Source organism: Chelon labrosus (genome assembly GCF_963514085.1).
Source record: "Chelon labrosus genome assembly, chromosome: 16".
Taxonomy (NCBI): Eukaryota; Metazoa; Chordata; class Actinopteri; order Mugiliformes; family Mugilidae; genus Chelon; species Chelon labrosus.
Genome location: NC_140349.1, coordinates 14300602 through 14318469, shown reverse-complemented (window position 1 = coordinate 14318469; position 17868 = coordinate 14300602). Strand labels below are relative to the sequence as shown.

At 44.1% G+C, this 17868-nt stretch overlaps 2 protein-coding genes across 4 annotated transcripts; both read right to left on the bottom strand.

Annotated features, from left to right (window-relative positions):
- Positions 1-133: 133 nt before the first annotated feature.
- sesn2 (sestrin 2) lies at positions 134-8581 on the bottom strand. 2 transcript variants are annotated; one of them, XM_084563579.1, is made up of 11 exons: positions 7803-8581; positions 6482-6547; positions 4729-4917; positions 3350-3532; positions 2283-2510; positions 2017-2149; positions 1806-1921; positions 1596-1679; positions 1193-1299; positions 954-1098; positions 134-713 (listed from the first exon to the last, which is right to left on the bottom strand). In XM_084563579.1, exons 1-11 carry the CDS (start codon positions 8142-8144, stop codon positions 627-629), a joined length of 1680 nt encoding a protein of 559 aa, XP_084419705.1. In that variant the 5' UTR covers positions 8145-8581; the 3' UTR covers positions 134-626. The 2 variants fall into 2 exon arrangements, with proteins under 2 accessions (XP_084419705.1, XP_084419706.1); XM_084563580.1 differs by lacking the exon at positions 7803-8581 and adding an exon at positions 7334-7713 and having other exon boundaries at positions 137-713.
- Positions 8582-10076: 1495 nt separating this feature from the next.
- matn1 (matrilin 1) lies at positions 10077-14271 on the bottom strand (the record flags this gene model as incomplete). Of its 2 annotated transcripts, none has more annotated exons than XM_084562736.1 (10): positions 10077-10123; positions 10230-10313; positions 10428-10580; positions 10671-10902; positions 10989-11161; positions 11267-11389; positions 12208-12430; positions 12517-12681; positions 12771-12955; positions 14184-14271. In XM_084562736.1, the coding sequence occupies 10 exons, from the start codon at positions 14269-14271 to the stop codon at positions 10077-10079; spliced, it is 1473 nt and encodes a 490-aa protein (XP_084418862.1). The 2 variants fall into 2 exon arrangements, with proteins under 2 accessions (XP_084418862.1, XP_084418863.1); XM_084562737.1 differs by having other exon boundaries at positions 10122-10123; positions 10224-10313.
- Positions 14272-17868: the final 3597 nt, after the last annotated feature.

Here is a 17868-nt window from a genome sequence, read left to right as displayed (position 1 = left end):
GCAAACCAGTGACCGGTCACAATTTTAAAGTCTTTGTCGCCACCTTGAGGTCTGTCAATGTAACTTTTGAGGAAACTCAACATGTACAAGACTGCAGAGTTAAATGTGTGGAGCAGCTTCAGACAAAACTCACAACGCATTCTTTGATTTTGATAACAAAGCATTTTTTTTTTATTGTATATAAAAAATACATGTTGTTTTGTCTCACTTTATGGCAGAAGCATGTGTAGTAATGCTGTGCCGACCTGTATTTGTCAGACAAACGACAGACGTCCTGCAGTCACTTGAAATAATGATGATGATTTAGTTTTACCTACGTTCACAGACACGAAGCATGTCCTCTATGACAGAAATGTGTGCAAGATATTCAAAACAAAACTCAAGGCTCAAGAGAGAAACCTGATACACTTCAGTGCAATATAAGTAACAAATCTTAAATATATCTAATATCCCAGTCGCAAAGCAGCATCAGAACATTAACACTGAAACATACGATATGCTCATAAACATTCACTGTAGTGTGTGTGTGTGTGTGTGTGTGTGTATGTGTGTGTGGGGGGTTGTGTGGTTTTGTGTGTGCAAGATCATCAAAGCTGGCTCAGAATTAATGCTAACATGTGTGAGTGTCATCTCATGTAGTGTGTAATGGCTCGTAAAGTATAAAGCAGGGCAGCCTGTAGCCGGGCTTCCATCACAATTAGGTTTGCATGAACCTGCAAGAAAAAAGGAAAGGAAATTGCGGTTATTATCATCAGGTTTCTCTGTGACACACTTTCAAGTCCTGCATGTAAAGCTTCCTTCCTCTGATGACATTTAAAAAGGAAGGAAAAGAAAGGACACAGCGAAATGCCAATTGATTCGTTCTTTGTTGAAAAGGTACCGCAAGAGAGACGACATGTTAAAATGTCAAACGATTTGTGACTGAAGAGGAGCGCGTTTGAACTCGTCCGTACCTTTTCAGAGGGCCTGAAGTGTCTCCAGTAGGCGTGATAAATACGGGCCGTGGTCTGCTCTGGGTGACAGGCCATGGTTTTGACAAACACCTTCAGAGAGCGCTCCAGCAACACATTCACACTGCCGTAGTCGTAATCGTCGTAACTGCAAAAGCAGATTGATAAAATGTGTTGACCACACAGCAGAGAAATGGTAACTTTTGGTTTCACACATACGATGGTTGATGGTGCGTACTCACCGTATCCCGTAAAGGCAGTGGATGTAGTTCCACAGAGCTTTTCTCAGAGTGTGAGTGTCCACACCTTCATGCATGGCCATCCTGTGGTAGGTCAAGTTGCTCACTACCTGCAAAGTCATTATTTGTTTCTTAGTTAACAATAACTTAATTTCCCACAAAAGTGCTTGTGACCCCTTAAAATAAAGTAATTAAGTGAACGCATTTGGATCTTTTGGTATATGGCACATGCTCATGAGGAGTGAGCTGTTCAAACGGAGAATGACTTCCCCTTCTCAAACTGTTTCATCAAAGTCTTATAGTTGTCCAGTATTTCACTCAAAAAACAAAATTAAAGAAAATACTGCACGGGAAATCACCGCTTTTCAATTATAGCGCACTTGTATTTGGTGAAATGTTGCAGTACCTGAAACTTCTCGTCCAGGAGCTGGCCCATGTCTGGCAGTAGTCTGTTGAGTAGAGAGTATCCGTGGTCCTCCCATGAATAGTCCTGCACAACAGACACCGACATTAATGAATCGAACATTTATATATGATGATAATGCAGTGTACACAGTAAAAAGTAGATGTTGTGGTGTATCTGTAAGATATAATCAACGTGACGGCTCCAAACTACCTGTGCTCTCATAGTGGGTGGTGACTGCTCTCCTCTTGGGGCAAAGTCCTCGTATCTGAACTCAGGTTCCTCCACGAGACACAGCACCAGGTCAGGTGGGGCTCCCCGTACCACCGCTGAAAACCAGAAAAAAAAAAAAAAAAGAACAGGAAGTTTAGAGTCAGGAAAAGTCATTTAAGTGAATGACAGAGTGATGCGGTGGTGTTCGTACCTGTTGGTATGCTTTCACTCCTCTCTCTCTCAAACCGAGTAGCCATCTCCTCCTGTGTACACTCCTCTTCCTGCTGCTGCAGCTCCACCATCCTCTTCATCAGCACCTCCACCTCCATTGCTCCGTCAGACATCTGGAGATGAAAAACGCAACAACAAACAAACAAACTTAGTTTAGCTGATACTAAACCAACTACCTTTTCATCCCTGTCCTTTTGTCATTTTTGGAACAGCTGAACTTGTGGCCAAAGAAACTGCATGACTCACCTCTTGCCTTCCGTCCTCATGAGCAGGGCTGTGCGGGCTGCGAGGGCTGCGAGGGAGGTGGCTGGGTGATGGAGGTTGGAAGGTGTAACCTCCAGTGTGGTCAGGTTCTGGGTTTAAACCGCAGCCCCACACAAAGGAGCAGAGCGAGTGAGCGTGTGCCATCAAGACCACGGCGTGTATTAGCTCAGCCAGCGACCAGGGAGGGTCTGCCCCGGGACACACCAGCTCCTGCAGGGAAGAGAACAGCCAAATAAACATATGAGACAGTGCCCCACCGCTCCTGTATAAAGCTAAACTATCCCCCAGTCATCAATTATCTTCATTTCAGAACCTCACTCAATTGCTTGAAGATTAGTCAACAAATCCTAGTGACTAATTCCGCCCTGCGTGATACGCCTTTAAGACTGAGGATTCTCCGCCATCCAGGTCATATCAAAACATAGCTACAACAAAGACAGCTGGACTTGTTTGAGGTCTCTTGAAAACATTCCACCACTCCTTCAAGTGGCTGGTGATACATCTTCAAGAAACCTCAAACGAATCCAGTTGCCTTTGTTTCGGGTTAGGGTTGGGTTAGTCTATTAAGTAAATTAAAAACCACAGAGTTAATAAAGTTGTCAGAGTTTACAAATAGACGAGCGCGCCATCTTTTGCACATGCCGCAATCACTGTTTATTGCCTCTTTTAAGTGTCAATTTCAGTTGAATGCCCTTATCTAATAGTGAGATTTATGTATTCTCAAAATGGCCTAAAAAGGTAAATGCCAGCTGTAAAGTCCAGCAATCCTGTGCGTCACATTTTACAGTGGCAAAGCAAAACCCTTCATCATGACTCAAAATGATGCTGACAAAGTGTCCGATATATTAATTTACTGCTCATTACGGGGTAAACTACTGAGCGTCTACCAAACCAGAAGAGAAGTGACTGAGTCAGTGAGTGAGTTTGGACGCATGTCAAAATTGTGATGTATTAAATCACATTTACTATATTATGACAGGGCATGAGCAAAAGAGAAGAGTTTGAGTGAGACACAGACAGTGAGTGGGCGAGCCGGTGATGTGTCTGACCTGGATGTGCTGCTGTGTAATGAGCCAGGGTCTGTGTGCCAGCAGCTTGTTGAGCGTTTGCAGGCTGCGGAGTTTGGTGGGAGCGTGCTCCAGGCCGCTCAGCCAGCTCTCCTCCCCTCCGGCCTCCAGGAAGCCGGCGCTGTGCTGCTGGACCACGTACTGACAATGGTGGCGAGCCGCGGCCTGTGAGACATCAGGACGAGTCCAGATTAGCAAGAAGATGGTAAACCTCCCATTAAAAACAAAGCTCCATAACTCATCTGTAAGTAGTGTCCATAAATATCAAGAGCTCAGAGGCTGAATCAGCAAAGCTGACCTTCAACCTCTGAGTTTATCAAAGACACAAAGGCAGATGATGTGAAGTGTATATGAGTGATGAGAGTCATAAAAATTTAATGCAGCATTTGGTACAGTAGCTGGATGCCCCTCAAGAAGATAATGACACATTTTATTTACTGACTTGTCGCTGTCATATTTTATGGGTAATATCTCTCAACTTTAACCACTGCAGTCCTCTTAAATTTACCTACTAACGTTGACTGAGATTTACTCCACAAATAATCCATCTAATTTTCTGCCAGCTGTTAAATTTGACAACAAATACATGCCCAGTATGTCTCATTCCAGACAGCGTGTTGCAGTGGAAACAGTATTAGAGCAATACTAATGTAACTGCAGCACCGTGTTTACACCAGCGGAAGCAGGAACCAAAGTACAACCATGAAGTTCCAGTTATTAAAGAAAAGAAACTCTATAAATAAAAATGCAGGGTCAGCCATTATTTTGGGCGTTTAGTGTGATGAAGGTAAGAGTCAGGGCCTTTCACAAAGCAGGAACCAGGATTCAGAGGGTTTATAGCTGTTGTTATTGCTGCCTCATTTGACACAAACAGAATGAATACAGATGGAAATATACACTAGATAAGCCCATGGTCACTATCATGTAGGCGTACAAGCTTAAAGTAGAAATTAGATCAGAAATAAAGAACTCCTTTTGATGTTTGGTGTCAGAGCTTGCAGCACTAAGATCAAAACCAATAACAATCTCATATTAACATTATTTCCATTCATCTAATTCAATAATTGTTTGCACCATCAAATCCATTTACTCGCTTTCAAGGTGTAACATGTTTACTGTGTTTATTTGTTGTTGTTTCAATTAGTGACCATACAGCAAAATGCTCTGATCAGATCAATATACAGTATCAGCCTCACATTAGGTATTATATATTATTTTTTTAACCTAGTTTGATAAGATCATTTTAAAATACAGTTGTGGACCAGTCCCATAGAAGCTGTGAAGTTCAACTAATTGCAAAAGACCCAATAACATTTGAGCACTTTTTATTGCCAACAACCATATTCTTGTGATTTCCTTACCATGATGGCGATGTAATGTCTCCAGTGTCGGGGCAAGGGGCCGTCCAGCTCCAACAACGCGTGCTGGGTCCTCAGGAAGCAACTGAGGTACGCAGGGTGCAGCGCCATCACCGTGGTGACATGGTCCACACGACCCAGTGACAGAAAAGATTCGATGAGAATGTCCCGGTTGGACTCTTCTTTCATTATCTAAAGAGGAAGAGAAAACGTTTACATCAGATGTTTCACAGCCAAAGGAAGAAAACTGTTCCCATAGCGGTTTAATCTAAACATCGGCGCAAGGAAGCCTCAAAGTGGAAGTGGTTCAAATTGCAAACAGAGCATGTGGGATGAGTCCAGAATGATTTCCACTGCCAATTTGAGAAATTTTTTTTGCTCAGTCTGGACTCAAGGGAAGTGTGGTTGTCACTCATACAGCCATCTTCGCTGCTGTGCACAACAGATGGTTCAGCTGAGACTTATGGGTAACTGTCATATTACTAAACCAAGCAGATGTGCCATACAGGGAAGAAAACATCACTCTGACTCATCACTGGGCAACTCAAAAATGTCTCAGCCTGCAGGAAATGGACATTTTCGCACAAGTTTCCAATATGTATGTCCTCCAGTTGACTGTAATCAATACGTGGGCCTACCAACCTGCTTAATGATGTGAGTCACTCACTGTCTTCAGGTCAAAATAGATTTCCTTTTTTTTTTCTTAACATTATTGACAAGTCTATGTTTTTACATCCATGAGAGCTGGAAATTTCTGAATCGCCATGGTTAATAGACCTGGACTTAGAGAGTGACGGGTTAACTTTAACCTGGTGAGCCCCAAGGGTAACAGACACTTATGGCTCACTATTGTGGAGCATGAGGTGTGGCTGCCAGGTATTAAACACAGAGCTCAAATGCACCACAGTAAGGAATGCATCATTAGTGCCCAGGCTGTTGTGGTAAACAATACGATATGGAACGAGGTGGTGCTTTACCTTAAATTTACTCCCACTTCATCAACCTCTAGAGCCACTTTATCACGATGCAGCTGCTCATTAGGGCAGAGCTATTTTGGAAGTGGGGTGATAATGGACCTTTTCAGCGAGTCTGGAACAGTGCTTGAATCGATGCACCAAAATCAATGGACTTGAATAAAGTTTCTTCTCATGGACCCTTGTGGGCTTCATTTAAGACGAAAACCTTGTTCTAAAAGTTGTAAATAAGCAGCCTTACGAAGCAGAAAATTTCCACAGCTGATATAACACTTTCTCAAGTGGAAAACTTGGGAGTGAGTCACATATGAAACCAGCGTCAGACACCAGCTTGGGCAACACAACACTGGTGTTGCCTCTCTTGAATGCTGAAGCAACAGGCACTGCAGTATTGCAGCAGAATATTTAGCTCCGACAGAACAGATTATCAGAACATTTATGTAGAAATGATTTATAATAAAAGGACAGCGATAGCAACAGCTGAGATAAATACTTATTCACAGATTTGTCTGATGTAAGCCTGCAACAAGCTCTGTAAAATCAGAGGATTAGACACGGAGCCCAGCTGTGTGCTACCCTGACATCGACAATGGAGACAACACCATGTGGAAAATTATCATCAATTAGCATTCGATGGCTAAAGACAAATCCGCCTGGTTCCACAACAATATTCGCAATATTTCAACTTTTCATTTTGAAATCAAACATGTCACACCATAATTTCCATGACGGACAGTCCATAAAACCAGAAAATGATTCTAGTTAATAAGTTGCTTACACACCTCTTTTGCAGGAATAAAGGCACTTGGACCTGAAGCCAGGGCCCGAGGTACTTCAACTCCTTGTTGCTAGTGGTAATAAAAAGGAGACATACAAAGTTTAAATATACCACACTGTAAAATAGATCATTAAATCTGCTTGTTCTGTCTGACCAGCAGCCCAAAAGACAGGATATACCGACCTCACTATCGAATAAAAGATAAAGAAAAATCTCCTAACTGAGATTCAAATATAACAAATTAATAGTTTGGTTGCTTTGCTATGAATCTTTCTAATTTATTTAATCCCCTACTGAAATCTCTAGTCCAGCTACTAAACTGTAGGTTGTGAATATGTGATTTTCAAACCCGATACAATTCAAATTCACTTTATTTGTCCGTCCCTGGGGTTATTTAGAGTAAGAATGTCCCAAACAAGAAAGGAGGAAGGGATTTAAGCAACATCTCAGTGTCTAAACAATTTAGACAAAATCAATGACGGAGGCCGGCCTATAAATGGCCAACGCAGCACATAAAAACTACAAGTGCATGAATTTATTTCTTGCATCAAGGCTGTTCACCAGTCCAATGTCCTTTGCAATAAAAAATGTCCTTCAGTTTGTTTGACATCCAGGCAGTCTAAAAGGCATTCTTGGTTCTCTTTAGATTACAGTGGCCATGGAGACTGTGTGAGAGATATGGAATACTTTAAGATAAATGAAAACCCCTGCTACACAGACAGCTTGAACCACCTTGAACTTGCCCAGGCCTACTCTGACTGCAGCTGCTCTGAGCTGTAACTGGAGAGAGATGTTTCATAAGTCCCAGCTGCGTAAAAAGCCAAAGTTTTAGCTAAAGCCACGCGTTTAAACTCACCGACATCACGGTCAGACAGGTAGCCGAACGCCACCGCTTGATATTTCTTATCCAAGCTAAGTGAATTTAAAGTGCGTCAAAGCGGCGTTTACTGCCGGTTTCAAGAAGCGACAGAGGGCTTTGGGAGCCTCGGGGGGTGTGTCCGCTGTGTTTTTAAAGGCACCGAGAGGGGGCGTGTCTGCCCGGCCTGACTGTTTGTGCACACACCGCGGCTCAGTCTTGCATCACCTCCAGTTCAGCGTCTGATGAAATATCCAGCAGCCCGGTGGCAATGATAATTATCATCAGCCGATAAGTGATGATCAGCTGGAAAGGTTATCAATGACTGCTGATCAATCATTCACCCAATTCATTTGTTTTCATAATAAACGTTGATAATTAGTTCACATTAAGTTGGTTTTCAGCTCCTTCCGTGTTATTGATAGTCTGTAAACAGAAAACACGGAAAACATAAAAGTCCCCACATTACCTGAGCAGTACGCAGCAGCTCGGTGGCTCTCCCTCGCACCTCCTGCAGCGGACACGACCTGGACAGCCGGAGAAGATGCAGAAGAGTTTGCTTACTCAGCCGAGCCGAGCCGGGCCGGTCCAAGTCTAAGGACATCAGCACCGCCTGGCTCAGCTCCTCCAGAGCCGCAGACCGCTCCTCCTCGTCCCTGCTGCACAGCCGCGCTAAGCTCTTCACGGTCGGGCCAGCGTCCGATTCTGACTCGGACTGGTGGCGACATGAACGCCCAGAGCTGGACACCTGTCCCGGTTTGTTTTCTCCATTTGACCGACAGGTAGAGCCTGCCGCGGGATTACTGGCCATGTCCTGGTCCCCGGCTGTCTGTGTTACCTGAAGTATTAACGTTAGCTTGATGCTGAATACTTGAGGAGTCTGCTGTCTGCCTTAGTTCACTGCGCAATCATCTCTCCCACAAATCATTAACAAAGACGGGCCACCTTCCTTCCAAGCAGCCGGTCACTTCACCTTTAAAACAACCGGCTCCCCGACCGTGAAGACAGCCGGTTAGCTCGCTACGCTAGCTAGCCTAGCCGCTGTAAACAGATGCTGCAGCCTGTTCAAACAGCGCATTTAACAGCGGCCCGCTACTACGGACGCCGTGAGACAAAAAGCCGTGTGCCCGGGCTTCACTCCTCGAACACAGCACGGTTTAATTAAAGTTTAATTCGGCCTGTATGAGGCACCGATAATAATTTACAGATTTAACCGGCTGCTTCGGTTCAGGTCGCTTCCGGTTCTGCGATGTGACGTCGCCGTGACGCGTGCAAAACCTTCCACTGATGAGCTCTGAGCCATGACAGCGATTCATTTTTAAACCTTTGTGTGTATTAGACAGTGTGTCTAATAATCATATAATTATAATGTAGTATTTTCTGTTTTTCTTGCATTAAGACCGTGCTCTTGGAATGAACTCAAAGTATTCATTTATGTATTTGCTTATTGCTAATAAGCTGCCACTGCCTCCAAAAGCGGCCCTGTACTGCATCTTACTACATGTAGTGTTTAAATAAAATGATATACACTGGTTTATACCTGGATGTTTGTATGTGTTATTAACATAAAGTTTATTCTATAAAGAAATTGTTTTTTAATGAAACTGATTAGCAATCAATGCTCTACAAACTTGCACATTTTCCCTCAGTTTTCAGAGCTTAAAGAAGTTTCTTAAACTTATTATGTCAGCCCCAAAAAAAAGGCCTTTGATTTTAATTTGGAAACGAGAGAACAGCAAATGTTAGTCTGATAATGTGAAGACTTATTTTTAAGTGTAAGGTCAAACAGTTTATCGTTATAATAATCCACACTCCCCCTACAACTCCACTCCAATACTGAAGTTACCACGTCCTTTTATTAGAGGGAATCATGGATCAAAGTCATTGCACTAATCTGTTGCAGTAAACCTGAACCCATGTAGCCCTTCTGTTCCTCAAAACCTCTGACTATAGAAATATTCCCCACCTATACATCAAATTAACTGAAATTGCATGAAAAAGTGTATAATTTTTAGTGTGTGCACGTGTGTGTGTGTAATCTTAATCTGGAATATAATAGTTTCACAGTTTTATGTTTACTTCCTGAATCACCTTTATTTAGGAAAATAAAAAACATCAATGGTGTATCTTTATGATCAGACAAATATATTAATTTACCTGATATATGTATATATATATATGTATATATATATCATATATAAGAGTAGGTAACTCTTTGTGGGGGTAGGAGAAGAAAGTTGAGGAGGATATGAGGAGAAAGGGAAAGATGACAGTGACAGATAAACAGACAAACAAGTGAAGGTAATGTGCGGCTCCATTTGACGTGACAAGACACACAGAGCCTCCGGGGTTTCAGGAACTTCAACATTGTGGCATTAACAAAGAAAAACCCTTCAGTCTACCGTCACCGTTTCCCTATGAGGGAAGACTTTTATTAACAAACACACAGGCTGGCTTTGGGAGGATGACCTTCGGAGCGCGCGCGCGCACACACACACACACACAAAAAGGATGATCCCCATGGCAACCGACGCTTTGTGTCCCAGGAGACCCGAGGGTAGAAGGGATGAGGCAGAGAGGAGGAGGAGGAGGAGAAGGTTTGGGGGAGCTCAGGGTACAAGCAGGGGTCCGGGTTCACACACACACGGGTCCCTCTTCAATATTTTACAGGAAGTAAACATTTTTTGTGTGTGTGTGGGTGGGTGGGTGTGCAGATGTATAGAGGAGGGTGGGGTGTGAGCCCTCAGACGATTTTGTTCTCCAGCTGGGCGATCCTCTTCGACATACTCTCTAGTAAGATTTAGTCAAGGACAAAACAGTCAATAAGACAGACAATATAACAACAACATTTAAACCCCTCCTCCCAGTAGCGTATTCTCAGAGCTGTCATAAAGGATATATTTTTTTGTTAGTGCCTGTAGGGCATCTTCTACTTTCTTTTGGAACTTTACGAGGGAGTCACATTCACATGGGTCGTCGTCTGTGTGGGAGACATCAGTACAAGTTCAAGTTTTATTATATCACTGTGTACACAGAAACAACAAGTAATAATGCAAGCATTTATTATTGATGTAATTTAATGGAAATGTCCGACCTTGACAGATGTTAATCTGCAACTTCTTGGCGATCTGGGTCATAGTCTTGAAGTCAGCAGTGTAGAAGTAGTGCTCTGTAGTCGGCTCAGACGCAATCTCTTTCAGCTCATCCTCAACTGCATTGCCCACTCCAACAGCGTACATCTTAACGCCTGCCACGTGAAGTAAATGCATATTTTATTAGTCTACGTTCACTACACTCACAGATAAACATTTTTTTATTTCCCCTTTTGTCTTGTTACCAATCTCCTTGGCCTTTCTGGCAGAATCTACAATGTAGTCCTGGCTGCGTCCGTCAGTGAAGACGACTGCCACCTTTGTGACCCCAGGCCGTGCACCATGAGTAATGCTGAAGCTGTTGTCTGTCAGATAGCGGAGACCTTGGCCTGTCATGGTTCCTCTCTCCATGTAGGCCATCTTCTTCACGGCATCTTTCAGCTCTTTCTTGCTGTTAAAGCGGCCCAGGGGAAATTCCTGCGTAGGAACAGAATTGGGATGTTGACAAGGAAGGGAAGGAAGTGACGTATTCTGGTGTTAGCGTGACGCTAACGCATACATACCTGTCTGACTGAGCTGGAGTACTGCACCAGTCCGACGTGAGCCTTGCTGTCAGAGACGTCCAGCTTGTCGATGATCTGGTTGATAAACTTCTTGACCAGCTCAAAGTTCTCAGGACGTACGCTCTTGGAGCCGTCGATCAGAAACATCACATCCGTTGCAGAGTTGCTGCATGCTGGTGATGTCAAAAAACACACACACACACACACACAGCAGAGCATGTAACCGTGGGAGCGCAGTGATGACGTTTGGACGAATACCTTCAGGCACACACACTCACCACTGCAGCTGCGACCATCGTCCATGAGGGTAAAGCCATCTTTGCAGGCACACTTGTATGATCCTGGGCTGCTGATGCATACCTGCTCACAGTCATGATCCCCAGTGGCACACAGGTCTGACACTGTGTGTGTGTGTGCGTGCAGAACACACACGTTCACACAGTTGCATACGTAAAGGCACACACACACACACACATACAAAGAGGGGGTGGGTGGTTGGGGTTAGAAGGAGAAATAAAACTATGTCAGGTGAAATCTAGCATCTATTTTTAATGATCCACTGTGACCTGCGGTTGACCTCAGCAATTTTTAATATGAGTGGACGAGGCTCAAATCCAGTGGATCCTTAAAACAAACAGGTGGAAAAGATTGGAGTCGCCATAAATGAGTAAAATCTGATTTGTTTTCTGTTTGGTTTCTAAGTGTGGCTCGTCCAATGACAATCCACCACTGCAATCATGCAGCTCTGCCCTTGGATGAACATCTGCAGCGAGACTGGCTGCTGCAAAGACAGCAGTCAAAACTGCCGCAGACTGAGAGCGCCGAAGGGCATCACTAATTAGAGGTTTAATGATTGTCACTAATGGATCGGTAATTACAGATAGATCAGTCTCGCCTCTCTGTTCTGTGAGAGTCGACTGAAGAACAGGAGCAAATCTTGTTCCAGGAGGTTGTTTCTGCCCTGATGCCCTCGTGCACTTTATATTTTAAACAAGTCTGAATGAATAAGCTTGGTGAGGGTGAGCAGAGGACAAAAGGGAAGAAACAATAAATTGGAATGGAAAGGACGACAGCCCTGACACCTTACCCTCAGTATAGGGCGGCCAGCAGACAGCTCTCTCCAGACTTTTTTCTCAACCACTGACTAATCCCTCTTTTCTTGCTGCTCCCTCTGCCCCTCTTCTTCTCCCACTTCCCGTTCCCTCCACTCCCTCCTTACCACAGAAGGCCTCCTGGAACTTCTTGGTGAGCTTCTCAATGACGCTGTAGCTCTCCACGTAGTCCACGTGGTCGTCCAGAGGATCGCTGGCCATCTGCCTCAGAGTGCTCATGTCCACGCGTCCCACACCGATGGCGAAAATCTCAATGCCGGCGTCTCTTGCACGCTGAGCTATCTCCTTCACGTTGTCCTGGGGACGTCCGTCCGTTACAATAATGGCAACCTGCAACAAAAACATAATAAAGTGGATATCAGGATCGTGGGAGGAGGTGAACTGCATGTGTGAACACATCTGGACGTGTGCTGGACCTTGCTGAAGTCAGGAGATTTCACACGAGCACCCTCGGCCTCACTGAAGGCAACATTCAGGGAAAACTGGATGGCGAGGCCAGTCATTGTTCCGGTGGACAGGGGCTCGATTTTGGTTACAGCCTTGATCAGCGCGGGTTTGGTGCGGTGAGTCTTCAGAGACACCTGTGGTTCCATAAAAACAAACTCAGCTAAAATAAGCGACACGAAGGGGTTGAAAAATACTTCTAAAATTTCTAGAACCGCATCCATACCTCGTTCTTGACACGGCTGGCGTAGTTGACAACACCCACACGGGTGGCGTTGGGTCCAACATCCAGGCCCTCGATGACCTTAGCCAAGAATACTTTAACTTGCTCGAACTCTGAAGGACGAACACTGCGGCTGCTGTCGATGATGAACACCAGGTCTGTGGGACGGGTTTTGCACAAACCTGCCGCTGCACATGGAGAGAAACATGATCATTATCCAAAAAAGGAAAAACACATTATGTAGATTTATTAAATATTAAGCATGATATTTATTTGAAAAGGTAGATGGAGATAAAAAAAAAAGGAGTGAAGAAAAAAGTGGGAGGAGCTTGAGGAGAAAGGAGGTACTGAGAGGAAAAGGGTAGGTGTTGGAGGTTGGCGAGATGTATTTGGGAGGAAAGGGGTGGAAACAGAAAAACAGGATACAAGGAGGCAACGAGGGAGGAGCGAGGGAACGGTGGAGGCAGAGATGGAGAGAGGACTGCCAAGAAAAACTGGTGAAGGTGAAGGACAGTAATAGATATTATTACATATTACATTTCTAAGTATACATAAAGAAATGTTCCTGTACGTTCCACACTTCACCGAAATCCTTTAAGTTATTAAAATATGGGTTTTAATTTGACGACTAATGAAAACTCAGTTCAGGGAGAAAACGTGATTACATTTTCACCAAAATCCCAGACCTCAGTTTAGATTTTTAGTCAAAATATCTTCACTGATACACAGATTTTCACTGACCAGCTTCAGGTGTTGAGATGAAAACACCTGATGGAGCAACGTTATGTAACTGCCCGTTAACCGAAACCTGCAGCGTCAGTTATATGTCACTGATCTCCCTTCTCGCCCTTCACCTCTATGCCTCCCTCCAGTTTTGACCAAACACACAAACACCACAAGAAAGTAATGAAACACTCGTCCAAACTGTGCACATTATTCATTTAACCAGTAAAAAACATAATTGAGTGTATTTCTGCCAGTGGGTTAGCCCCAATTAAATATGGGAACCCGTTAAACTTTGCAGTCATATTCTGTCACAGCTCTCAAACATTTATTTAAACCAATTTCATGGGTGCCCACATTTACAATATGAAATATTTTAATTTTTTTCTCCAGCTCAATTCATTCTGACTTCTCACTTGTTGCTCAACTTGTTGATTCAGCTACCACACAACGTAAGGAGAGGATCCAGCTGAATATTTTAAAGCTTCTTTCAAACAGAGCAATACAACTTTTAGATGACTATTCCTCATCTTTTCAGAGTTCAGTTCGTCATTATAAGAGACACATCTACTTTGTACGGTTCAGTTAAAGACTGAAAACCAGTGTTAGATGTAACGCATCATGATTAACAGCCTCAGAGTCTTCACTTAGAGTTAGGCTCTGGGTTTAAAGGTTAAAGGTCATCTTTCTTACCCATGGCAGCGGCCATGCGGACATCTACAGTGGCATGAGCTCCTACGAGGCCAAGCAGCAGCAGGAAAAGCGGCGGGGTAGGCGTCATGGTGACAGCTAAAGGCGGGGGTCCGAGCGCGGCCGCAGACGGTCCTAGAGTGAGAAGCAGAAAGGGCGAAGGGAGATCCAGGCGATGGGGACAGCCACAAAGTGAGACTGAGTGACTCTGAGCTGCAGGTTATCAATGCAAGAGCTTCACACACACTCAGCCCACACACACACACCGCCCCCCCCCCTCCACAGATGCAGTGTGTGTGCGTCTGTGGGAAAGCGAGGGAAATACCTGCTCTGGGAGGACCTAAAGCAGTGGGCAGGGAAAGGTAAACACACCTCAATATGGCTACGACAGACAGGTAAGTGTGTATGTGAAGGAAGTAAATGTGCGTTGTGTGTGCGCTCCAGTCCCTGAGTGTGTACAGTACGAGTGTGTGTCTGGCTGGGGGTACAGGAGCGGCTGGGGTTTGTAGCGTAGCGCGCGCCAACACAGCCGCCCCAGGTTGGATTTGGCCAAAGCTCAAATAAACACCAACATGAATTCCTCTTTTCTCCCCGTGTTCCCTCGTATAGCAAACACACATTTATGGTGCGGAAGTGAAGGAGAGCCGTCGGACACAGCCGTCAGTGTTCCCGCCGCTCTGCACGTTGGGATGTGTGCGTGCATTTCTGTATAAATTGAGGTATACAAGCCGTTTCCTGGCTTCTTAAATCCGGTTCAGAGCAACTTTTTGTATTATTCTGTCAGTCTTTTTGTCATTTTCCATCATTCCTCCTAAAGCCTCCTAATTTATCATATGTACGCTCAGATTTATAACCATCCACATTCAAAAATAAACTGATGGTCAAGATTTCAGATCTTCTGATCAGCTGCTTCTCCATCACTGTCCTGTCCTGTGTCATTTAGGCAACGGGCCCCAGTGGAGTAAACACAGTAGGAAAACACACTTTCATCCATATGTTCACATACACATCCATCTCTCTATAGAGTCCACACACACACACACACACACACACACACCCCAAACAGAGACCCCTCTTTTCCCTCCAACATCCCGCTCCACCCAACCTGCTCAACCCCGCATTCCACTGCAACCCCCCCTTCCTCCTGCACACACACACACCTCCATCCACACACAGGCCCCGAACAAGCCGCAATTGAGGGTGTACTCTGGGAGGGGAAGAGGAGTTGAAGCTCGGGCTGTACAGTAACCAGTCAGACAGATTTCCTACGCTGCAAATCCATCTGAGCGGAGTGTGTGCGCGTTTGTGTGTGTGCGTGTGTTACGGTGGTGATGGTTCGGGGGATGAAAGAGACGAGATGTTGTTGCTGGACCGCGTGTCATCTCGTGGAACGGTCTGTTTGGCTTCAATGAGAAGACACACACACATATTTATGCAAACGCACGTAGCACACAGTACAAACTCACATACAGGTTATGTAACCTCGTCTACCTGGCAGGCCGGACAAACACAAACACAAGCAGGTAGCTTGAGGAGCCGTACCCTCCATCAGCTCTTGTGAACTATTTCACAACACCATGAAATTTACTCTGGTCATTTGCGTAATATGTGATTAGTTGAAAATTAAAAAAAGGGGGGGGGGGGTGGGGGGGGGGGGGTTTGAATGAGCCTAAAACTGTTAAAGGTGCAGTTTTTTCTTATTTACTAGTAAAATTACGTTAACATCCTTGACCTTTCATCCATCCACTCATCCATTTAGAAGTGCAAGTGGATGCCAAGTTCATGAAAATGGGAAAGACAGACAGAAAACAATCATGCCTCCACAATGACTCATAAATGTTAGGCATCTTTTTAATTCTGGTTTCATTTCAGCAAAAGAAAATCAATCAGAAACCAGATTTTATTCTGCGTTTCAAATGGACAAAGTGGATAAATTCAATTTTGGCTGTTGGTTGGTGAAAACCGGCAATTTGATATCTTTTGAAGTATCTTTGGTGGTAGAAAATCGCAGCATTTATGATACTTTTTTGTCATTTTGTGGAGGAAAATCATTTATTTAAGACAAATGATTGGCATATTGATTACGAAAGTGCAGCCATTGATTGATCAATCGTTAAAATAGTTTTTGATTTACATCATCTTTCTTAGCACAATGCTTTTCTTATTTGAGTGGCATCCAAAATAATCTGCCCCTCTTCTATTTGCAGGCTTGTAGCAAAATAGAAGTCTAATATAAAGACATGGCGTATTTGCTTTTTTACTGTAAAAGGAAATGTTCCTGTAAGTCCTCTTTCTCTGCCAACAGCCAAACCACCTCGGGGAGTTCAGTTTAGAAAATATTCTTCACAATGGCACTGCCAGACCCGAAGAGTAAACGGGAAGAAGTGTAAAATAAACAAATCCCTTCAGCTCGGCAACGCTGCATGCCATTAGGCATTTTCATAAGAGGCAACATTCAAATAATACTCCTTTCAGAGGATCTATTTGCGATCAAGAGGGTTATTTTATATTTGTTCAAATTGGACCTTCTACAGTTTGTCCTTCTTTTTAAACACCTGAATATGCCTCTCTATTTATTTCATCCATCTCAAGAGCCCCTCGACCTTGTGTTGCCTCTTCTTCCAATCCCTACAAAGTCTGTTTATCATATTTTATAAAAAGATATGATAAACAGACTAAAGTCTATTTGTACCAGAGAGCCAGGCGACTAGAGGATCGCCTGATTCAGTTTTGTTCTACAACCAGCATCATTACTTTCAATTCATTGTATCAATAAACATAATCCACCAATATCAACAAACTCTATTACTTGACTTGACCAAGCAGCGTGATGTTTTCTTTTACTTTTTTCCCCCAGTTAGTCTGTGTGTGTGTGTGTGTGTGTGTGTGCATAGTGTGACAGGGTTTGGAAAGACTGTGAGGATTTCATGTTTGACCACATCCATAAATATTGAAACAAGTTGCCTTTCTTCAAATCTCAGAATACTGAGTAAATATTGACACGGCGGGATCGGTGCGGAGGGAAGCATCCCATACCTGAGCTCACACACAAGCATACATGCACTCGCACACATACAGACATGCTTAGGGACAGACACACATGCTTGTCCCCTCCAGCTGTGCTCTGAGCGCTCTCTGTTCACACTAGGGAAGTCCTGGAAAAATTAATTACAAAGCTAAACCGACATGAAGCTCTCCTCAGTCACATGTGGTAGCACACAGACACATGAATATCAACTATGTATACTACGCCAAAAGGAAGGCATACGGGGTGTCATAAAATCCAGAGTAAAAACATCGCTGCAGTAAGTTTGTGTACTGCTCTCACCCTTCATTCCTGTGATGGAGTGAGTGTGTCTTTAAGAAATATTTCTGCACTGCAAATGAAGTTTGTGTGTGTGTGCGTGTTTGGTGCTCTTCTCCTGCCAACAGTAACAGCCCAGCAGCCAGTAGGCAGGAAGAGAGAGGTTCATTAAAAACCCAAATACTGCCCTTACATAACCAACAGTTCTGTTCATCCCAGAACCCCCTGTGCCACAAACACACTCCTCCTTCATCCCCATCTTCTTCTCCCTCCCACGCCTGCTGGCAGAGCCCACCCATCATCCTCCTCTCCTCCCATAGCAACTGCTCATCTCAGCTCTCCTCCCTTGTTCCCAGACCAACACACTGCCTCAACTCCTCCGTC